Source organism: Trachinotus anak, unplaced genomic scaffold (assembly GCF_046630095.1).
Source record: "Trachinotus anak isolate AG129_WGS33_773 ecotype Australia unplaced genomic scaffold, CSIRO_AGI_Tana_v1 ptg000029l, whole genome shotgun sequence".
Taxonomy (NCBI): domain Eukaryota; kingdom Metazoa; phylum Chordata; class Actinopteri; order Carangiformes; family Carangidae; genus Trachinotus; species Trachinotus anak.
The window spans coordinates 370,753-394,896 of NW_027273880.1; the positions used below are offsets into that span (position 1 = coordinate 370,753).

General features: G+C 43.5%; 2 protein-coding genes and 1 long non-coding RNA gene across 3 annotated transcripts in view; 1 reads left to right on the forward strand and 2 right to left on the reverse strand.

Annotated features, from left to right (window-relative positions):
- Positions 1-23,416, reverse strand: part of LOC139611994 (protein NLRC3-like) — a 266,035-nt gene extending 242,619 nt beyond the window's left edge. The window contains exons 1-13 of the mRNA XM_071467100.1: positions 23,073-23,416; positions 20,769-22,203; positions 18,346-20,591; positions 17,905-17,998; positions 17,528-17,677; positions 15,818-15,940; positions 15,485-15,720; positions 13,463-15,254; positions 9,361-9,534; positions 6,335-6,511; positions 5,525-5,701; positions 4,627-4,803; positions 3,817-3,993 (exon numbers count right to left, since the gene is read on the reverse strand). Of these exons, the coding sequence (XP_071323201.1) occupies positions 3,817-3,993; positions 4,627-4,803; positions 5,525-5,701; positions 6,335-6,511; positions 9,361-9,534; positions 13,463-15,254; positions 15,485-15,720; positions 15,818-15,940; positions 17,528-17,658 (3,164 nt within the window). The 5' untranslated portion in view covers positions 17,659-17,677; positions 17,905-17,998; positions 18,346-20,591; positions 20,769-22,203; positions 23,073-23,416. The remainder of the gene's footprint in view (positions 1-3,816; positions 3,994-4,626; positions 4,804-5,524; positions 5,702-6,334; positions 6,512-9,360; positions 9,535-13,462; positions 15,255-15,484; positions 15,721-15,817; positions 15,941-17,527; positions 17,678-17,904; positions 17,999-18,345; positions 20,592-20,768; positions 22,204-23,072) is intronic.
- Positions 1-24,144, forward strand: part of LOC139612011 (ribonuclease inhibitor-like) — a 176,347-nt gene that overhangs the window by 124,960 nt on the left and 27,243 nt on the right. The window lies entirely within an intron of this gene.
- Positions 127-2,915, reverse strand: LOC139612023 (uncharacterized). The gene is made up of 2 exons (XR_011686426.1): positions 2,684-2,915; positions 127-2,063 (listed from the first exon to the last, which is right to left on the reverse strand). It is a non-coding gene; the product is annotated as an uncharacterized lncRNA (long non-coding RNA).

The window sequence follows — 24,144 nt, forward strand, 5'->3', positions numbered from 1 at the left end:
CCATCATTTTATCAAACAAGGAAAAAATCGGAAATGTTGGAAAGAGATCATAGTTTCTGTTTCCATGGAGCTGGGGATAATGATCTGCTGTCAAGCAGTGATGTTGAATTAAAAAGCAGTATGCTGTAAGATTCATTTTATGTTTATTATCAAGTTGTTAAAAACTTGATTTAATTGGTTGGTGAAACAGATTCTGTTTTGAAAAGGAAATACATGCTTTACTGGAAAAGTAAGGGTTCTCAGTGTTACTGTGGAGAAAGAGGAGAAGTCCAGCGGGTCAGTGGATGGCGAGCCACCAACGACACCAGACACCCAGATCACCCCTTTCCACTGGATCAACGGAGTTATCTTTTTCTGTGTCAGTCCCTGAGACTGCTACAGCTCAATTCACACAAGACATAGAGTGCACTCTGACTTTAAAGACTCTGATAAACCAGACTTTCTTCTGATTTAGACCATCACTTGACTCTGAGGGAACTTTGATATTGCCTCTGATCCGGCATTGACTGAGAGCTGATCTCACAACAAGGACAATTTATTTTATTTTATTTCAAAAGGAACAAAGGGCCCAGTTTGTTATTTGTGGTAATTGTGGTGGTGTTTGAAATTTAAAGCCAACTAAAGTGCAGTTAACTGCACTTAGTTGTTGTGTGTTGATGGTCACTCCACCCTGCACTCAGCTCCTCCTGAATCTAGAGCATTGCGCCCCAAGAGTGTGTTACATGTAGAAAAGAAAACTGTGGTTATTTTGGTTTTCTGAATTAATCGTCTCTCTTTCCTGACGACGTAACTGTTTGATTTGTGGTGCTTTTTGAAAAGGAGCAACTGTACCTAAAGAGAATCTTAAATTATCATTGGAAGCAACAAGGTCATTGAATAAGTCAGTAGTGGATGGAGGAAATGTGTTCAAATGAGTTGCTAATTATGGTCATTGATAATGCTGCACTTCACATCAACAGTCTCTGGATGTAAAAACAGTCGTGTTGAACAAAGACAAGAAACAAGTGAAATGCCAACATTAAAACCTCTAGTAAAAAAAGCCCAGAGTATTTCTGTGGATCAGCTGTGAATGTCAGCCAATGAGAGAAGAGAGGAGCTGATGAAGATGATGACGCTCTCACCAGCCCTGGGTTTTACCTCTCAGGCTGAACTAAACCTCTGATTGGTGGAGGTTGTTCTGGCTCCTGAAACTCTACTGCCCCCCTCACTGTGTCGGTGAAAATTTAAACTACATTTGAATTTACATTGAATTATTATTCTGCTACAAACAGCAGAACTAAACACCAGTCAAACATAAGGCTATAAAGAACAGGAAGTAAAGTTCTGTTAATTAATGATGAATTAAACAATGATACTTGTTGACTTATCATTAAGATATATAGACATGCTCATATAAAAAGGCTGGGAGATATGGCTAAAAACCTCATATCTCAACAGGCTTAAGAGAAGCAGTAAATGTGCAATAAAATACAATACTATGAAAATGTAACAGTAACATAATGAGTAGATTTTAACTTCAACTTACTTTTTACTTTCATCTTAAAATATTTTAACTTCTACTGGAGTAAAAAAACTTTTTTGGTTTCCATTCACTGCAGGGGCTGGTTACAAATATTTAGCATATTCAACATTATAAATATGATCATTTAATATATCTTCTATAAAGTATTATTGAATACATCAGTAAGGTGGAGGATAAAAACAACATGTTCCTCCTGTACAACTGTATCTTGTAAAGTTCAGCCGAAGAACATGAGGCTTCAAGTCTGAGTCAAACTAATCTTCAGAGTTCAAGTCATTTTACTGTGAAATTCCCTCTTTGTGAAGCTCAACAAGGAAACTGTTCAGAGCTGAACTTGATGAGCTTTAAGTCCAGAGACACTGATGATGCTCTGTCAGATCCAGAGGAACACACAGGGATGATGGTGGACTGGACTCTGTGTGTGACAATGGAGCTGTTCTCAGATCAGTTCAGACTGTAGCACTGAGAGTCATCTCCACTTCTTCTGGTTCCTCTTTCAGTCACTGCTGGATCAAGCTCTCCTCTCCACTCTCACCTCCAGCTGTGTAGAGAAGAAGAAAGCAGAGGAGATGGATCAGTGTTTACAGAGACTCACTTCATCAGTCAGTGATGCAGCAGGGACTTCAGTCCTGTTCAGACCAGATGTGCAGCAGCTGCTTCCTCTCAGCTCTCATGTTAACGTGTTGGAGTGAACACACTGAGCTGGAAGCTCACAGACCTGCAGAGACGTTCAGCATCAAGTCTGTTCACTCTGCACATTTCACTCAGTCCACAGTGGAGACAAAGTGCTGAGTCAGCAACAGGTCAGTGATGGATTCACTCCTGTTACCTGTCAGCTGATGTCACTTTAAACACAGAGTCTCTGTGTGTTGATCAACATGTGAGCTGCTTCTGAAACATCACCTGACTGAACATGGAGGCTGTCACTAAGAGCCAGGGACTGTCAGGCTCCATCACACTGATCTCAGAGCTGTGACACAGATGAAACTGATCAGCTGTTTAGTGTTGAAACCAGAGAACAAACAGTCTCAGATCAGATTGGACAGTTTGATGAATGAGGACACTGTCTCTGTCCATCTGTGAGGCTGTCAGCTGGAATCAGCCTTATTTCCTGTACACATCAACACAACAACAACAACAGTCGTCTTCACATCAACTCACACACATGATCACAACAAGCTTCTGGCTGCTCTGATTGGCTGACTGTTGTCTCTCTCTTTCTGTCTTTCTGTCCAATCCTGAAGCCTGTCCCCGTTCTCCTCTCAGAGCTTCACTGAGGAAAGCAGCCACTGAGGAGGTTGGAGGTTCACAGGAAACACTGGATCTTTGCTCTGATACTAACTGTGTTTAGTACAATACTGCTGAGAGCAGCATGGACTGACTCCGCCCCTCTACTGACCTCAGAGTCTCCAGTCTACAGTCTGGACTTTCCACGAGACCACAGAGATCCTTTAGGTCTGAACGCTTCAGGTGGTTTCCACTCAGGTCCAGTTCTCTCAGATGGGAGGGGTTGGACTTCAGAGCTGAGCCCAGAGAAGAACAGCTGATCTCTGACAAACTGCAGTCCTTCAATCTGAATAAAGAATCAAAGATGTGAGTTTAGGAGACAAAGTTCCTGCTTGAAACCACAAATAATCAAACAGACAAAGTAAAAACAGCTCTCATTAATATTCATGACAACATGCTGCTGCTTCAATAAAGACGTAGTGACTCCACCTCTTCAACTCTGCCAGCTCCACCTATGGCTCCATCTATACAAACTCATGTTGTGCAGATTCTACTAAAGATCCTCAAGTTTTCAAAGACAACAAACATGTCAGGCTGAAGTTTGGAGACATGAGAACAAATGTATAGAAATATATATTAAATTCACTCGTTGATGGAACGGCAGAGACACAGACACCTGGTGACTGAGCTCAAATATTTAACACAGTCAAACCTACAGGATTTAAAGTGATGAAACAACCTGTTGCTATGACAACTTCCCTTTGAATACTGGAGTCAGTACAAACATCACAGAGCCTTATAAAAGTGTTGGGACCATCAGCTATTGATTATAGATCAGTTATTGTCTGACAGATTCAATGTGTTTCTGTTGGTGTTTGAAAAAGTCATGAGGTGAAAGTTGAAGAGAAACAGTCACTGGACTAAAAGCAGAGAAGAAGAAAACAGACTTTACCATGAAGATCCTCAGTGTGGATCAGTATAATATCAGCCTCATGTCTGCAGCTCAGTGTCAACACAACTTTCACATCACATTCATCTCAGCACAGAAAAAAAACATGGAGTCTGACCTCAGAGTCTCCAGTCTACAGTCTGGACTCTGCAGAAAACCACACAGACCCTTCACTCCTGGATCCTGCAGGTTCTGGTTTCCACTCAGGTCCAGTTCTCTCAGATGGGAGGGGTTGGACTTCAGAGCTGAGACCAGAGAAGAACAGCTGATCTCTGACAACCTGCAGCTCCTCAATCTGAATAAAGAATCAAAGATGAAGATCAATGATTGATAATCAATCGGATTTGTCCTCATCAATGATCTTTGTCTAAAATGAGTAGAGTGACTTTGTCCTTCTGTTGTTGTGGATCATCATCATGTCAGTACAACACAACATTGTCAACACAACAGTTGTGTGTGTTGTGTTACAGATGAAAACACACACACACAGTTTGATCAAACAGACATTAGTCCTGACACTTCACTGAAATCTACTGAAAAAAAGAAGATTGTTTCTTCACTTTCTTAGGACAAATATTAGTTGTGAGGATCTTGTGTATGTTGTTGTGATAAAAATGAATTGACTTGAACAACTAACACTGGACATTTTCTCCAGTGGATTTAGAAAACATGAGTCCTCTGACTGAGAGAAATACGAGTGTGTGAGCTGTGAAGGTTGAACTGAAGTGAACAGACATTATTCATGACAAGTGACTGAAATGAGCTGAAACTGAAGAATCATTCTCAGTCTGAGAGAAGAACAACTGGAAACATGAGACAACAACTATTTACAATGTCATTCATTCATTCACAGTCAATGGATTCAACTTGTGTGTGAAGCTTCATTAGCTGTGGATTCAAGATATAAGATCTACAACAGTGAACTGACCTCAGAGTCTCCAGTCTACAGTCTGGACTCTGCAGAAAACCACACAGACCCTTCACTCCTGGATTCTGCAGGTTTCGGTTTTCACTCAGGTCCAGTTCTCTCAGATGGGAGGGGTTGGACTTCAGAGCTGAGACCAGAGAAGAACAGCTGATCTCTGACAAACTGCAGTCCTTCAATCTGAATAAAGAATCAACGATGTGAGTTTAGGAGACAAAGTTCCTGCTTGAAACCACAAATAATCAAACAGACAAAGTAAAAACAGCTCTCATTAATATTCATGACAACATGCTGCTGCTTCAATAAAGATGTAGTGACTCCACCTCTTCAACTCTGCCAGCTCCACCTGTGGCTCCATCTATACAAACTCATGTTGTGCAGATTCTACTAAAGATCCTCAAGTTTTCAAAGACAACAAACATGTCAGGCTGAAGTTTGGAGACATGAGAACAAATGTATAGAAATATATATTAAATTCACTCGTTGATGGAACGGCAGAGACATAGACACCTGGTGACTGAGCTCAAATATTTAACACAGTCAAACCTACAGGATTTAAAGTGATGAAACAACCTGTTGCTATGACAACTTCCCTTTGAATACTGGAGTCAGTACAAACATCACAGAGCCTTATAAAAGTGTTGGGACCATCAGCTATTGATTATAGATCAGTTATTGTCTGACAGATTCAATGTGTTTCTGTTGGTGTTTGAAAAAGTCATGAGGTGAAAATTGAAGAGAAACAGTCACTGGACTAAAAGCAGAGAAGAAGAAAACAGACTTTACCATGAAGATCCTCAGTGTGGATCAGTATAATATCAGCCTCATGTCTGCAGCTCAGTGTCAACACAACTTTCACATCACATTCATCTCAGCACAGAAAGAAAACATGGAGTCTGACCTCAGAGTCTCCAGTCTACAGTCTGGACTCTGCAGAAAACCACACAGACCATTCACTCCTGGATCCTGCTGGTCCTGGTTTCCAGTCAGGTCCAGTTCTCTCAGATGGGAGGGGTTGGACTTCAGAGCTGAGACCAGAGAAGAACAGCTGATCTCTGACAACCTGCAGTCCCTCAATCTGAATAAAGAATCAAAGATGTAGATCAATGATTGATAATCAATCGGATATGTCCTGATCAATGATCTTTGTCTAAAATGAGTAGAGTGACTTTGTCCTTCTGTTATTGTGGATCATCATCATGTCAGTACAACACAACACACACAACACAACAGTTGTGTGTGTTGTGTTAGAGATGAAAACACACACACACAGTTTGATCAAACAGACATTAGTCCTGACACTTCACTGAAATCTACTGAAAAAAAGAAGATTGTTTCTTCACTTTCTTTAGACAAATATTAGTTGTGAGGATCTTGTGTATGTTGTTGTGATAAAAATGAATTGACTTGAACAACTAACACTGGACATTTTCTCCAGTGGATTTAGAAAACATGAGTCCTCTGACTGAGAGAAATACGAGTGTGTGAGCTGTGAAGGTTGAACTGAAGTGAACAGACATTATTCATGACAAGTGAGTGAAATGAGCTGAAACTGAAGAATCATTCTCAGTCTGTGAGAAGAACAACTGGAAACATGAGACAACAACTATTTACAATGTCATTCATTCATTCACAGTCAATGGATTCAACTTGTGTGTGAAGCTTCATTAGCTGTGGATTCAAGATATAAGATCTACAACAGCGAACTGACCTCAGAGTCTCCAGTCTACAGTCTGGACTCTGCAGAAAACCACACAGACCCTTCACTCCTGGATCCTGCAAGTCCTCATTCCAGCTCAGGTCCAGTTCTCTCAGATGGGAGGGGTTGGACTTCAGAGCTGAGACCAGAGAAGAACAGCTGATCTCTGACAAACTGCAGAGTCTCAATCTGAATAAAGAATCAAAGATGTAGATCAATCATTAATAACCAATCAGATTTGTCCTGATCAATGATCTTTGTCTAAAATGAGTAGAGTGACTTTGTCCTTCTGTTATTGTGGATCTTCATCATGTCAGCCTTCTACACACATCATCCAAATGTCAGCACAACATTCATACAGCTGTTGGTGTGAACACAGGTTGATCATCTGCTGCTGACCTCAGTTCAGTCTGTAATCAGAGGAGAATCAGAGGATTCACATCTGTTTAGTCTGTTCCCTCTCTGACACTACAGACATCAGCACAGAAACAAAACACTGAGGACGTGAACAAACAGTGAGAACTCAGTCACACTGTTCAGAACAAACATGGTGGAGCAGCTTCAATGTTCCAAAGTCACCAAACAACTGCACAATGTCACATTTACAGGAGGAGGGAAAAGATTTCTCTGTGTCCACATCTTTAAAGAAGAACTTGTGTCACTGTTGAGAACTTGAGGAGGACGAGTGCTCGGCCTCAGTCTACCACCGGTGTTACAGCCCATTCTGTGAGCCGTCAGATTCTGTGACCTGCAGCAACAACCAGTTCACCTTCAGGTAACGTTCAGAGCCTCCTGCTGGAAAACACCACAGATTTATTCAGCTGATCTTCACTGAATGAGGAAGTAGAATTCATCTGATTTTCACATCAACCCCCCCAGGGAGGAGCAGACTGAGTGAGGACGGGGTTAATGAAGGTCACAGAGCAGAGATCAAACCTGTGCTCACAGTCCTACAACCCTTCAGCTCAGCACAACGTCCACGCTTTAGGTCTGATAGTTGATGAACAGAGTTTCTCTGAGTGTCAGTGTCAGTCTGCTCTGGTAACTGCTCCTGAACCACAGTCACATGACCACTTGTGTTATTCATGGGATTAGAAGAAGCTCCATTCTTCAAGATCAAGTCTGAGCTTTTGTTGTGTTCACACACAATCAACTAGATATGACATGAAGGACACCTGGAGCGCTTTGAGTTCACAGTGCACAGGTTCAGAGAAGCACAACGTGGACTTGAAGAGAACAGAAGTGAGAGCAGCTCAGTTCAGGTAACAGGGACCAGACTGATCTGCCAACAAAACCCCTACAGCCAACCTCCCCTGGAGCTCAGCTTTCAGAGCAGGCTCCTCTGCCTCTGCTGCCAGCTCTGTGTATCTGAGCTGTTTCCTCTCAGAGGCCGTTTCTCCTGCGTCCTCCCATGGTACTGTCAGCTCCACAACATACACAAGCTGCTGTGTTTCTGACCACAACACAACATCTGCTCTCAGATCAGTGGCAGCTGTCTCCTGAGGAACTAGGAGCTGTTTTCCTGGATCTCCTCTGATTGGCCAGTCCCTCCCTGCCTTCAGCTGCATCACGCCTGTTCAAAGCTGCTTCCTGAGTCCTTCACCCTCACCAACAAATCAAATCCATCTTGTCTCCTTCTGCCTCCAGTGAGTTCACCTCTGAGCTCTGACTCTCAGTGGCTGCTGGGAGACACCTCAGCACCTGCTGATGTCTCCAGGTGTGTGGGCCTGGAGACAGGCTTGTTTTAGCCCCTGATAGAAGGAGCCACATGAAGCTCCACCTGAACATAGAGGACATGTTGGCTCCTCACCTGTTTATTCACTATGATGTTGGGGAGGTGGGAGCTGCTCATAAATTTCTCCCACCATCAATCTAATCCTTCCTGCCTCCATGTCCCAGCTGAGTTTCCTCTTGTCTCCACTTTCCCGCCTCAGCCACTGGCCCTGCTTTGATCTGGTTTGTGTTGCAGTCTGAAGGTCTGTAGCTTCCCATGATTCTGCAGTGCTGACATCAACACACAACACCAGCTGCAATATTTGTTGGTTGCAGAGAGCTGCAGCTTTGCTGTTGTTCAGATCAGTAGCAGCAGCAGAAGATCTGTGAGACTGTTGCAGTTTGATTCTCATCAACTTTCTGATTTTAACATCAAACTCTGTCAATTCTCTGCTGCTCTGAATCACAAACACTGTGACTGCTCTCATCCAGGGGCCGAGTGGGACCCTTCATTTTACCTGGAGATCACCAGTCCCAGCTGTTAATAACACACAAAGACAAACAGCAGCTAACACAAGCACAGGGCTGCTGCCCAACAACTAGCAGCTAGCTATACTAGCCACATTTAATATGAGCTGAGCTAGCAGCTAGTTACAACGCCCCTGCTTAGCATTTCAGCTGCCGGCTCTTTACTGGATGTTGAATCTCTCTGTGATTGTGGAACATTTCTCTGCTTCCTCCTCCAGTATTTGTTCTTCTTCATTCTTCTCTGCTCCACCTTTCTCCTTCTCTTTCTGCTGCTGCTTCAAACCAATGTGAACAGTGAACACACACGTTCCCTGATAACACCAACACGTCTCTGATGACTCTGTACCAGCCCCACTTCACAGCTCTTATTGGTCAGCAGCTGACCAATCACAGTTCAAGGCACACTGGGGTTGTACCACCTGAGGAGGGGCCACTCATTTACCCCCCTACTGCAAATACAGACTTGGTAGCGTGTGACGTGCTGGAGAGACAAGAGGCTGCGAGGCTCAGTTCAGGCTGCAGGATGGTGCAGCGAGGTAGACCACTTTTATATAACACAATATTATTAGTCTACACAATAATCAGTCCGGCCGTGGTCCCCAAATGGCCCCCGGGGATTCTCCTGACCCTCCCCATCACCACTCTGCTCCTGGTCTCATCTTCCTTCTTTCTCTTCACTGGCTGATTTTTTAAATCCTCACACAGAAATCCTGAAAATGAACCAACCAATGAAAAACTGGAACTTCACAGATTTGAACTGAATATAAAACTACAACAGCTCCAGTCAGTGAACTGACCCCAGAGTCTCCAGTCTACAGTTTGGACTCTCCAGTCCAGCACACAGCTGCTTCACTGCTGAATCCTTCAGGTAGTTTCTACTCAGGTCCAGGTGTCTCAGATGGGAGGGGTTGGACTTCAGAGCTGAGGACACGACTTCACAGTGAGTCTCTGAGAGTCGACAATCAACAAGTCTGTGATGAGAGAAAATATAAAATGTGTTAGAATAAAATCAGACAGTTTGTAATAAAAGACACTGAAGTTAAAATGCATCTGATGAGAAAAGATGATGATGTGATGAACATCTGCTCCTCACATCTGTGGCTCAGCTCATCTGATCTGATTGTGTTTGACATGAAAGACCTGCAGAGTTTCATTGGAATCTTTGTTGTGCAGATGAAGGAGGGAAAATGATGTTACATTTCTGCTTCCATCATATGATTTGATCCAGAGTCAGAATCTTGTTCAGAAAATCAGTTTTATTCTCCAGTGTTTTTAAACTGACTCCAGATTGCTTGGCTCTGCTGCCTCTCTGTAGAAGTCAACACACACCACTGCATAAAACACATCTGGCTCATTGTGGTGAATCAGTGGCAGCGCCCACGTTGATCCATGAACAAACTGTCCTCAGTAAAACACTAGTGATCAACACTTAGTGGACTCTACAGTTACAACCTGGAAGTGTGTGTGTGTGTGTGTGTGTGTGTGTGTGTGTGTGTAGCTCTACAGTGAAATAAGATTCTCCTCATTTGAAACTGTAAACCAATAGAAAATCAATATGTGGCGTCATTGTTGATGTGTCTGTCACAGATAAATCAGTGTGTGGGAAACACTGAGGTCTAACCTACAGATACTGAGCCCACACATCTTAATGTTCGGTGGGAACATTTCCACACCGTGGCATCCCTACTCCAGAACATTTCTCCTGAGGTCAACTCAGTCAACAGTTCAATCTAATCTCTGTTTGCTGCCTGGTTTTCACAGAAGGTCCTCACAGAAACATGACACTGAGCTCTGGTGTGTAGAAGAAGACTGAATTCTCCCATTCTGCTCTGATAGATTCACACCTGTGTTCTTGGCTGAAGCTGAACATTTCCTGATACGACTCTCCTCTACAGCAACAAGAGAGAAAACACCTGGGACTTTCTGTCTCATTCAACACAGTCTATGTGTAGCAGAATAAAGATTTGTTGTAGTGGCTTTTGGCGTAAGAGGATCTTTCTGTTAGATCACTCCATAATTATTGGCCAATCACCATAAGGGGACGCACTATAAAAGCAGGTGACTCTCGGGTGCTCTTTCGTTTCTGCTGAGAGCGCGCGCCTCGTTTCCGGTGCCCCTTGCTTCCGCTTTGCCGCAGGTAGGAGAGAGTCGCCGTTGTTTGCAATTTAGCACGTCCTTGTTGCGAGGCTGCTTATATTGGTTGCTTATGATTTTATAGATCTCCTGGCTGTTGCTTCCCGTGTTCTGAGCAGTGAATTTACTGCTGATCGCCGCTGGTAGGTTCCTCCCCAGTTTCATTGTGCCGCAAACTTCCTGCCGATGGTATTTTACCAACAGTTGTGCTTTAGGTAATGACTGCTGGATCAGACTAGCGCCTGCAGATTCCCTTGTCTTCCTGCGGGTGAGAGCTCACGCGGCCCGATTGGTATGTAGCCTACTCTAACATTAGTTTTCTATTTTATTTTATTATTGTGGTCTAATTTGATCTGCATGCATTGTAGGAACTGGCCTGCTGTTGGCGTGCGCAGCCTTGTTGGAGCGACGGCTGCTGCCGTGGCGCACACAGCAGGGACGCTGCTGCTTTGCCTCTGGCTGTTGTTCGGCCTGTAATCGTTTAATGTGTCTGTGTTTATTTTAACTTGGGCCCGTTTTTAAGTGTGAATGGGAAGAAATGTGATCGTGCAGGATTGTATTTTGCGATGTTCTGATTTATTTGTAATTTTGTATCTACTTTTCCGTATGGTTGGTTACTTTTCTTATTGTTTGTATTTGTGATTTATTACTCGTTTCAGAATATAGCTGCCATCTAAGCAGCCTTAATCAGGTATGGTTTACGTTGTGTGAGTGCAGTCACACAGCTGTTCATCCACAAATAGTCTTGTAGTTTATTTTGTTATACATAGGATTTGTAAGATATTACTACTCTTCATTTTCATGTTAATGTATCGTTATATATGTGCTGATTTACTAATTGAATTGATCATTTAGCACTAATTAGTTTCTTTTCTTTAGTCTATTTTTTATTAGTTTACTTTCCTTTTTTTTTCTTTGGTGACCCCACTGGCAGGAGGCCATTTTGAGAGCTGCTGATAACCAGTGTTAAGGTTTCAGCATTTGGCCACTGCATGGTTTATATCTTATGTTGGAAGTTGTAATGCCTTAATTATGTTTTGTTTGTTTTAGGAGCTGGGTACCTGCGGTGGTGGTGGGGCTGGTGTCCTTCTTTGGTGGTGGAGCCCTCTTTTTGTGTGCAGTGTCTTGAGTCTCCCAGCGTGGACTCCACTTGTGTGGGTGTGTGTGTGTACATGTGCTTTCGGGTGACTTCTCCTGGGATCCCCCTTTTTTGGGCCTACCCTACCACTAGTAAGCCCCCTAAGCTCCAGTTCCTTTCAGTTACCCTGCTATTGAGTGAATTGTGTTTTTAATGATTATCCTGATGTTACTAAATTGTTAATAAATATTATTGATGGATGGAACCATGTCTCCGGCCTCCTGAGTAGAACAAACCTGTAAGCCTTTCTAAAATATCTGGTATCAATTGAGGGTTCACAATTCCTTGGGTGAAATTCCCAGGGTGGCGTTGTCGGATTACCATATGTGTAATGTATAAAACCTAGGGGTGTGTGTTTGTGTGTATTCTCCTCCCCCTCGTGCTCGCCCCACCACATATGGAAAGACTTTAAAGCTCCACCATGACACTTGAAAAACACAAGTTCACTCTTCAACATGAAAAGTTCAATAATCAATAAAGCTCAGCCTTGATCAGGTCAATACACTCAGGGGTTTACATCTCCACTCTTGGTCTGCTTTGACCAGTTGAGTCATTTCACTGATGTGATGACTTTTCTCTGCTTGTGCAGCTGTTACATTCTGTTTGATCATGAACCATTATCCCATCAGTGTTTGTTGTTACCACAGTGGCTGCTGTTCAGCTCCACTTTTAAAGCAGCTTTCATTGGAGCCCACTGTTTTTGTCTCCTGTAATTTAAAGGGTGAGGCGTCCACTGTTTTCATCATGATGTCAGGCATCTCTGGACAATGATTCAGGTCTTATACAAACTTTACTAAACACCTGCTAGAACCTGCTCATTAGAGCTTCACTGCATTCACTGTTCACTGTCAAACACTGATGACGGTTGTCATGGAAACCTCATGAATCCTGAATACAGACCTCCACAGATTCATCACTGCTGTAACACTGTCACAATGGACAGTTTCAACAAAGAACCAGAGACGACATCTTTTTTCATTCACACATTCTTCTTCCTCAGAAAAACCTGCTGCCTACATTACCCACAATGCACCTCAACCACCAACCCTCAGCTGTTAGATTAAGGTGTGTTATGCAGTAGAGATGAGGGGGGGCTACAGAGGTCTGGTGTCGTCTTCAGACTCCGCCCACACTGACTCAAGTGACATCACCTGAAGACATTTATCAGACTGCACAGCTGGAGACACTAAAGGTTTAATACTACTGTTTTCTCATATGTAGGTGTCCTCCCAAACACCTGGAAACACCTGGAAACACCTGGAAACACACTCTGAGGTGTAAGAGCAGTGGAGCTGCTTTAATTAGTTTGATCAGGTTTAAATTAAACCAAAAAGACTCAAAACAACACAGAACATTAACAAATCAATGAATCATCCAACAATTATTACAAATAAACAAAACAAGTGTTTTTATGAACTTAACAGCAACAATCACAACCAACTGAAACATCTACGTTTTGGTGCTCACAGCATTTACAACACCTCCAGAAAAAACACAACTGACCTTTGACTGTTTCAAAGTAAAACTAAGAATAATGAGAATAAATGAAAACTGTGTTTATCTGAATTTGACTCAACTACTGATCTAATCTACTGATTGATAATTATATTGATCATGTCTGGACTCACCGAGCCTTCCTGCAGTTCCTCATAGCTGGGATCAGTCTCCGTCGTCCCTCCTCTGATGTGTTGTACTTCTCCAGATCCAACTCATCCAGAACCTCCTCTGACATCTGCAGCATGTAGGCCAGAGCTGAGCAGTGGATTTCAGAGAGTCTCTGCCCTGATCTGGTCTCTGACTTCAGGAACTCTTGGATCTCCTGATGAACTGAGTGGTCCTTCATCTCCATCAGACAGTGGAAGATGTTGATGCTTCTGTCAGGAGAGATTTCATCACTGTTCATCTTCTTCAGGTTGTTGATGGCTCTCTGGATGGTTTCTGGACTGTTCTTTCTCTGACCCAGCAGACCTCCTAAGAGTCTCTGGTTGGACTCCAGAGAGAGGCCATGAAGGAAGCGAACAAACAGGTCCAGGTGACCATTTTTACTTCTGAGGGATTTCACCATGGCTGCCCTCAGGAAGACATCCATGGTTAAATCAACATGTTGTTTTCCCAGGAAGTTCTCCAGGACCTCTGTGTTCCTGTTGGTGTAACAGTGGAACATGTAGACTGCAGCCAGAAACTCCTGAATGCTCAGATGAACAAAGCAGTAGACTGTTTTCTGGAAGATCACACTCTCTCTTTTGAAGATCTCAGTACAGAGTCCTGAGTACACCAAGGCCTCTGTGACATCCAGACCACACTGCTCCAGGTCTTCTTGGTAGAACATGATGTTTCCTTTCTCCAGATGTTCAAACGCCAGCCTCCCCAGCTTCAGAAGAACTTCCCTGTCAGTCTCCATCAGCTCCTGTGGACTCGTCTCATGTCCCTCATCATACTTGAGCTTCTTCCTCTTTGTCTGAACCAGCAGGAAGTGTGAGAACAGGTCAGTCAGGGTCTGGGGCAGCTCTCCTCTCTGCTCTGTAGTCAACATGTGCTCCAGAACTGTAGCAGTGATCCAGCAGAAGACTGGGACTTGACACATAATGTGGAGGCTCCTGGACATCTTGATGTGTGAGATGGTTCTGCTGGACAGCTCTTCATCACTGGATCTCCTCCTGAAGTACTCCTCCTTCTGGGTGTCAGTGAAGCCTCGTACCTCTGTTACCCTGTCAACACATGTAGGAGGGATCTGATTGGCTGCTGCAGGTCTGGAAGTGATCCAGACCAGAGCCGAGGGAAGCAGGTTCCCCTGGATGAGGTTTGTCAGCAGCAGGTTGACTGATGATGTCTGTGTGACATCAGACACAACCTCCCTGTTGGTGAAATCCAGTGAAAGTCTGCTTTCATCCAGGCCGTCCAAGATGAACAGAACTTTACAGACAGCCAGCTGCTCTGCTGTGACCTTCTGTAATGTTGGATGGAAAACATGGAGCAGCCTGAGAAGACTGTACTGCTGCTCTCTGATCAGGTTCAGCTCCCTGAACGAAAGCAGAACCAGCAGACTGACATCTTGGTTCTCCAAGCCCTCTGCCCAGCCCAGACTGAACTTCTGCACTGAGAAGGTTTTTCCAACGCCAGCGACGCCATTGGTCAGAACCACTCTGATGTGTCTCTTTTGGTCAGGTAAGGCTTTAAAGATGTCGTGGCACTTGATTGGAGTGTCATGGAGGGTTTTCATCTTGGAAGCTGTCTCCAGCTGCCTCACCTCATGTTGGGTATTAACCTCTTCACTCTGTCCCTCTGTGATGTAGAGCTCAGTGTAGATCCTGTTGAGGAGGGTTCCACTTCCTGTTCCATCACTTCCCTCAGTCACACGTTCACATCTGCTCCTCAGACTGATCTTATGTTGATCTAAAACCTCCTGCAGACCACTATCTGCTGAAAGAGAAGAGACAATGTCAGACTGAAGACAGAGAATCTGAGAATCTGCTGATTATTTTCATCAGCCAAAGAAAAACTAAAGAGCAGCAAAGAAAAGCTTTTTAATGTTGTGCTTTTTAGAATCATCTGAAATGTCAGTGCTGTGTGATAGAACAACTGACACTGGAGAAAACAACAGGTCCTGGTTTCAGAAATGAAGACATCAGCAGACACATGTTCAGTCTCACTTTGTACAGTGCTGCTCTGACTGGCTGTCTGCAGTCCAGGTCTGGTTCTGGGTCTTTGTCCACACTGGGGACAGGAGGGGTCTCCTGAAGACCCAGACTGGACCCAGTATGAGGTGAAGCACTGTCTGCAGAACCAGTGTCCACAGCTGGTAGAGACTGGATCCTTCAGGACGTCCTGACACAGAGCACAGCAGGACAGCTGCTGCTCCACAGAGACACCACTCCTCTTCCTCCCTCTGTGAAGACATGTCTTCATCACTAACATGTTACAGTCAAATGTGTCTAATAACTGAATCATCTTCAGCTCAGTTTACAGTAGAAACTGTCTCTCACTGTGAGTCTGAGGGTCCAGATTCAGGACTGAAGTGTGGAGGATTACGTTCTTTGGACCAGTCACTCTTCATAGACAGACAGCTGGATCCTGGAGACTCTGCTCTCAGTCTGTGGTTCTGACCTCTGCAAACACAAACATGTTTTTATTCATATCACATCGATCACTGATCAATTCTCTGATGACAGAGTCATTGTGGGAACTCTCAGCTGACGTCCTGCAGTGACGTCACCATCCAGCACCGCACACTGTACTGAAGGATGGAAGCAACACAGCAGCATCCAGAAACAACACTGTTGTGTCAGTCAGTCATTAAATGTGTCCAGTCTCCAGCTGTTGATGACCTGTCTCACATCAGCTCTAAAGAAGCAGAGTGATACAAAGGTAAGATGAGAGGATCACATGTCTGTGACCCCGACACTGCCACTGCCACAAATGAAGACAAAACAACATCCTGACAAAAACTAATGGCTGCTGATGTGTCTGCTCTTCCATATTGATTCATCAACCACTGTCATTCTTTATTATCATCAGGACTTCCCAGTAACTCAGTGACTTTTACTACACTTTCTTTGCTTATCTGTGCTTTTCTAATGTCATGTTCTGAACATACAACTGGATCCAACTGTATTTCCTGGGTTTGTCTCTTCCTGGTTTGTGTATTGGAATTATGACAGCTTCCTTCCAGCTTTGTGGCAGTTTCTCGCTCTCCCACACTTTATGATCTAACTCCAATAAAAGCTCCTTGGATGATTGACTAAGATGGTTCATCATTAACTAACAAACCTGATCTTTGCCTGGTGCTGACATCTTGGTTTTCTTGAGAGATGGGTTCAGCTCTGTCTTTGTAAATGTCTTATTTAGGAGATCATCTGTGTCTTCTTCATGCTGTAATAACTCTTCATCCTCTGCTCTCGTAGTTTCCCTTCCTCTGTTTCCCTCTTCACTGATATTGTCAAAACTGTGGATTTGAACTAAAGTTTTTGTCACCATCTCTGCTTTCTGTTCATCTTTTACTGCTGTTACTTCTCCTTCATTTCAAACTGGATTCCCATGTTCTCTTTTAACCTCATTCATTCTTCACATCATTCTATCCATCTCTGTTTCCCACTTAATTACAAAATGACCTCCACAATTACTTTTTTGCATTTTTATGGTTCTCCTTACATTTGCTTTTATATTCAATAAGCTTCTGAAAACTCTGATTCCTTCTCAACATTTTAAAAGCTTTATTTCCAGCCACTAGTGTAAAGTCTCAGACTGATTCTTCTGTTACTTCTGTCATTGAAACTACTGGGTTTTTATTTTCCATGAACTCTTCATCACCATTCCATCATTTACTTTTTTATGATTTTACAGTCAGCGGCCCATATTACATAGAGCCTGAAATCTGTATAATCAGCTGACAAATATCTAGTTTGATGTTAAAGAGGCTCAGTCATTTCCTCCAACAGCTGCTCACTGTAGTTTGGATCAAACTAACTGTGGAGAGTGAAGCTCTGACATGTGAAGCTCATCATTCAGGCTGTAAAATGATCCTGCAAAGTGTGGTCAACTCTGTTAGATCCCAGCTCATCCAGGTTCACCAACACACTGCTCTCTTCTTCTGTGGCTGCTTCTCTGCTCCACCACGGCCCTTTAATTACTGACATCTTTACATCTCTGTCATGTTCATCAGCTGCAGCAAAAATATGCACAAGCAGGTCTCTTACTGTGAGTCTGAGGGTCCAGGTTCAGGACTGAAGTATGGAGGATCACCTTTGGACCGGTGACTCTTCACAGACAGACAGCTGGATCCTGGAGACTCTGCTCTGTCCTCCTCTTCCTCCACACAATCACTCATCTTCAGGACTTCAGTCAGTCTGAGAGGGAAACCAGTAACACTGACTGTGAGCTCACACACACACAAGAGTCAGGACAAACAAGCTGCTCAAGACACACACACACACACACACACACAGGTTTTCCTCTCAGTGTCTCTGTGTGGACAGAAGTTCTCTGTGACTCTTCTTCCCTCCACAGTCCACAGGGACAAACTGACTCAGAGACTTTGACAGTAAAATAATAATAATGTTGTGTTAACACTCACCTGCCTCAGCCTTCAGTTTCCCTCCTTCTGCTCCGTCCACTTCTAATGGAGTCTGAGCTCACTGAACACTTTCACTTTCAGCTGCTCCTCCCCTCTGCAGGTACAAGAAGTCCCATGACTGTGTGTGTGTGTGTGTTTGTGTTAAAAACAGGTTTGACATGTTCCACCATCATTTATTAAAAACAGACTCTACCTTATTCACCTTCACATGAAGAAACAAGTCTCACGATTCCAACAGAATTATCTTGATTTCCATTCATCTAATATCATTTTCAGGTTGAACTGGATCAAACATTATATTAAGAATAAAGATGTCATGACCTGCTCTTTATATGACAGTTGTTGGTCTGGAGTCTTGGACTTTGGTTTTTTTAAACTTGTCTCCTCTTCTATGTTTCAGTTTTGACAGTAAAATAATAATAATGTTGTGTTAACACTCACCTGCCTCAGCCTTCAGTTTCCCTCCTTCTGCTCCGTCCACTTCTAATGGAGTCTGAGCTCACTGAACACTTTCACTTTCAGCTGCTCCTCCCCTCTGCAGGTACAAGAAGTCCCATGACTGTGTTTGTGTGTGTGTGTGTGTGTGTCTGTGTGTAGACCTCCATTCCTGCTGTTCAGTGGCAGCATGCCAAGGGACAGTTATGGCGTCAGACACTGTATCACAGTTAAACACAGTTAAACACAAGTGGCTGTGGATCATCGACTTCTTCAGACCGCAGCACACAGGCAGGCAACAAGTGACATACAACACGTTCATCTTACAGTTATTTAACTGTAACCTGGTTCCTGTTCACTGTGTCAACATTGTTTCAAGAAGAAAACCGGTTTGTATAATCAGGGTGGTTCCTCCTGGAGAGGGGACACTCCCCATCTGGATGTTATCTGGATAAGAATCTCATGTTAAAGCAGGTGTAAATGCAAATGGGATGCGTTGCAACTGGAATGTGATAAAACTGAGGTCCAGATGTTGCCTGGCTTACGTTGTGATCAGATCACATCCAGGTGTCACAGTGTGACCACATTCTTGAGAGAGAAAAAAAACACTCAACAAGTTGAAAGGTCACAAAACTCTGAGTCTTCTGCTAACTGAAGGTACTGAAGCAGTGTTAATATATCCAGTATCTACAGGATCACAGTGCAGACAGAATAGAGAGATGTGATTATCCAGGTTACAGATCAGATGTTGCTGCCATGTGGAGCCTGATTCATTCAGAAATCTGATTCTTCACCTGCTACATGTAAATGCTGATTTTTATAACATCTGCACAGCACTGGGTATCAAACCTCTGTACTCTCTAAGTACAGACTGAAATCTGTCCATAGTATCAGAACCTGTCTGCTACTGAAAGCTGGTGTTGGAGATTTACACTCTGCTTTACTTTGAGCAGTCAGATAATTTAGTTCATGTATTGTTTCTTGTATTAGGCAACATTTAAGTTGTCTTCTTTGTTAAATGGAGAAAGGAGTTTTTACTAAAGAGCCACTCCACCAGTTTGAACCTTTATTGACATTTATTTTGACCTTGACTTTATTGACCATTATTTTATAATCTGATCTAAGTTTCAAATCTCACATAAGCAAGTTAGCAAAAACAGCTTTCTTCCACCTAAAACAGTGCGCCACTTTTTAACTCAACAAGTTGCTGAAAAGCTCCTTCCTGCTTTTATTCCAAGCAGACTGGACGAATGTGATACTCTTTCTACTGGACTTCCAAAAAAGTCAGTTGAGAAAACTACAGCTAATTCAGAGCTCTGCTGCTAGACTTAACGAAAACAAGGAGGAAGAGCAGATTACTCCTGTACTTCCTACACTACAGTCCCTGTACTATCCTGATTTTAAAGTTATTGACTTGTGTACAAAGCTCTCAATGGTTTGGCCTCTTCCATCACAGATTCTCTGTTGTTTTATGTCCCTCCACGAGCTGTTAGATCCTCTACAGCAGGACTTCTAAATACTCTAAAAGTTCCTCAGAAAAAAAACTGGGGACGTGGCTTTTATCCATTATGCACCGAAACTACCAAGAAATATTAGCGGGACGGGCTCAGTGGACATATTATTTAGTGAGCAAGTCCCCAGTCTTACTCACCTGCATCATGTAATCATCATGGGATGTTAGCTACATCTATGCAATATAATATTACATTTAGTGTTTATTGTCCATAAACATAAATTTCCTTTATTTGGAGAAAAGGAGATTTCCTGGTGACAGTGAACGCATCAGTAAAGTTTGTCTGAAAGTAAAGATTTAGACTGATGAGGTGTTAGAAATTGGCTAATTTTTTACATTTGACATTGAGCTCTGCCTCTGCCTGTAGTCAGGTGCTCTTCACTTGTCCAGCAGGAACAGGACAGAGGTCATCTGGACTCTAGGAGAGAGGACGCTCACCTTCAGTGGGCTCATCTCATGTGTGACCCAGCGCACACAGCCAGACTTGCATCAGTTCAAATCAGGAATCTGCCAGGATTTTTTTTTTGCTGCTTCCACTGTGGAGCTGCTGTTAGTGTGTGAGTGATGTTATAATGCTGAATTCTTTTGAGCGTGTTAAGTTAAAGTGCAAGTGTTTCCAGTGTTTAATGGACACTGAGAAGAATATTTACCTGATGAGGGGAAAAGAAACAAATGTCTCCACACAGGTCAGCAGCATGTACACACACCTCCATACAGTCAGTGTCCAGCAGGAGTTCAACTGAGCGACGAGGGGACAGAGTCATGGAGGGAAAATATTCATTTCAAAGTCACTGTTATATTCTGACAGACTGAACAGTGGAGACTGTAGCTGCTAATGTTATAAGCTCCCAGCTCACATGATGCCAAGGACTATGATGGTGAACTTCTACACCTCCATCATTGAGTCCATCCTCACCTCCTCCATCACCATCTGGTACGCTGCTGCCACGGAGAGGGACAATAACAGACTGCAGCGTATCATCCACTCTGCTGAGAAGGTGATTGGCTGCAATCTTCCGTCCCTCCAGGACCTGTACGCCTCAAGGGCTCTGAGGCGTGCAGGGAAGATTGTAGCTGACTCCTCCCACCCTGGACACAAACTCTTTGAGACACTCCCCTCTGGCAGGAGGCTGCGGTCCTTCAGGACCAAAACCTCTCGCCACAAAAATAGCTTCTTCCCATCTGCTATTAGCCTCATCAACAAGGCTAGAGAGCCCCACTGTTGCTGATCAATTGCACCAATCACCAGAAAAAATTCCTTGTATGTGAAAACATACTTGGCAATAAAACTGATTCTGATTCTGATTCTGATTCTGATGAGCTGTCGCCACGTTAGCCTGAACAAGCTAACGGTAGCCTGAACAAGCTAATGTTAGCCTGAACAAGCTAATGTTAGCCTGAACAAGCTAATGGTAGCCTGAACAAGCTAATGTTAGCCTGAACAAGCTAACGTTAGCCTGAACGAGCTAATGTTAGCCTGAACAAGCTAACGGTAGCCTGAACAAGCTAACGGTAGCCTAAACAAGTTAATGTTAGCATAAACAAGCTAATATTAGCATAAACAAGCTAACGGTAGCCTGAACAAGCTAACGGTTGCCTAAATAAGCTAACGTTAGCCTGAACAAGCTAACGGTAGCCTGAACAAGCTAATATTAGCCTAAACAAGCTAATGTTATCCTCGGTGAACATTGTGTGTGGAGCGTTGCTACAACAGAAGTCATCGTCATAGTTCACATACAGGAACAGTAACTTGACATCAGACTGTAGCTGGTGATTAATTTAATAATTGAGTATTCTACCAATTATTCTATCGATCGAGTATCTTGATAAGAACTATTCTTGTCTTATTAAAGAGCAATAGAAAATATGAAAAAGAGAAAACAGGCCTCATAGAATGAGAAAGTAAGTGGCCCTCCTCACTTCCTGTGTGAACACCTGTTAGACTCTTCACAGTGAGGACAGCTGGACGTTGACCAACCACATCCAGAGTCACTGTTGAACAAACGTCTCTTTGAGTTGACACTTGGAGCCGGTGACGGTCACTTTATCAGCTGACATGAAAACCGTCACAGATGTTATCAGCTAGCTCGCTCATTACCGTTAGCTCCCTGATTTGGTGGAGAACTCTGTGACTGAGGTTTGAACATTCAGCACACGCTGCTATCACGCTCCCCGCTCCTCCTTCTTTCTGCGTGGACGACTTCTCCACCTCCCATGGTTCATGTGAGGCTCCGGGCCGATGCTGTCAGGTCCCAGCAGAATGAAAGAAGAGTCAGTGCAGCTGCCTGTCCAACATCAGGACCCTGAGGAGCAGCTCTGTTCCTGTACTGCAGGGTTCAGCCGCTAAGCTCCTGTGTGACAGTACAGTAGAGTGAGGAGGACAGAAGCTGCTCTGAAGACGTCCACAGAAAACACAGCTGGACTCAGCAGAGAGAGATCACACTGACGCTGTGGTGTGTGTGTAGCGCTCCCCTCAGTAGTCCTATTGATGAGGGCAGAGCTTTTGTGTTCTTTTAAAATATTTATCAAATGTTTTTAACCCTGATTACCTCAGTTTTAAATATTATCTTGGATTCCTTTTAAAATATACACGAGATGTTTTCCAACCTACTTATGAACTCACCTTTAAGTTATATTTCTAACAAAGATGTTTAACCCTATGTGTTTGAATGCGTCTCTCAGAATGAAATGATAACCTCTTTCGAGGTAAGTGAGAAAATGACACAACACCAGGTCTTAGAAAAATAGGTCTCAATTATTTACTTAATAAAGAAAAGATTATTTAAAATGAAATAAGAGAATGAAATAGAAAATATGTTCTTTTTTACCTTCAAAATCAAATGTCCCTCTTTTTTCAGGAAAACACTATAAATGAAATACCCCTTTTTTCTGGAAAACCACTGTAAATGAATTCTCCCTCTTTTAAAGGAAAACCTTATAAATGAATACTCCCTCTTTTAAAGGGAAACACTGAATACTGTACTTTACGCCAATATAACCACTTTAACTCGTAAATGGATTAATTCAGAAAACCTCAAATTATCACTTTAAAGTCACTTAAACACAATTTACGGGCCCACACACCCCTTAATGCAATATAAAGCCGGCATAGAGATTTATTTGAACTAAAATGTACCGTTGCAGGCCTGTTACGTGTTCGCTGTGGCCCAAACTTAATGGCCGCTTCACTCGTCAGCGAGCAGAATAAAAGAAACAATACCGGAGTTTAGGTCTCGGTCCTTCCTCGGTCACAGGTGCAGCCTCAGCATCCGAGCAGCATCTCCACACGGACTCCGTCGGCTCCTCTTTCCTCCTCCAGGCTGCCGGGAAACTCACGAGTGAAGTCCTGGTCGCTCCACGCTCTGTCTGGGTCTCTCCTCCATCTTCAGGTCGGAAACAGCAGCTAAACCCCTCAAACAGTTCAACTGAGGGAGTCAAACCTGAACTAGAAAATGTCTGTCCAGTCGTGATGAACTGACTCCAGCTTCACTTCAGGTGGCTAAGCGCTAGCATTAGCATTAGCATTAGCACAAAACGTAAACAGTCTCTGAATTTCGGGTAGAAATTCCTCCCGTTTCACAATATGCAGCTCGTCACTCTTCTTACTGGTTGTTGTGCAAACAATCATAAGACACAAGTTACACACTGGTTTGTGCACTTCTAACCAACAAAATAACTCGGAAAGCCTCTGGGTCACGCTCCTCCATCACTTCACTCCCGCGTCTTTCCTCGGCCCGTCCCCTCCCGCTCCCCGGGCTGAAACACCTGACACCGGACGGTCCGGCCGATCGCTATTAACCCCATAAATGCTGGTTCAGACAGTTTTCACAAATACATTGTCTTTTAAATAAAATAATAAACATATAATATTTTTTAACAGCTTTCAAAGGAGCATACAAGGCCTCCCCCCTCCCCCACATTGGACTTTCGGACCACCTCACTGTTATGCTAATGCCAGGATATAGGCCCAGAGTGAAAGTGGAAAAACCGATTCGGAAGGAGATTACTGTGTGGCCGGAGGGATCAAGGTCTGCTCTCAAGGACTGCCTTGCTACAACAGACTGGGACATGTTCAAGCAAGCAGCTACTCACAACAACCGTATAGACAATGAGGAGCTCACAGACACTGTCTTCTCATACATCCGCAAATGCACAGATGATGTAACCCACACAAAAAACATCATCACTCGGGCTAACAAGAAGCCATGGCTGACAGGGGCTGTCCATCGGCTGCTGAGGGCCAGAGACAAAGCCTTCAAAGCTGGGGATAGAATTGGCCTGAGAACAGCGAG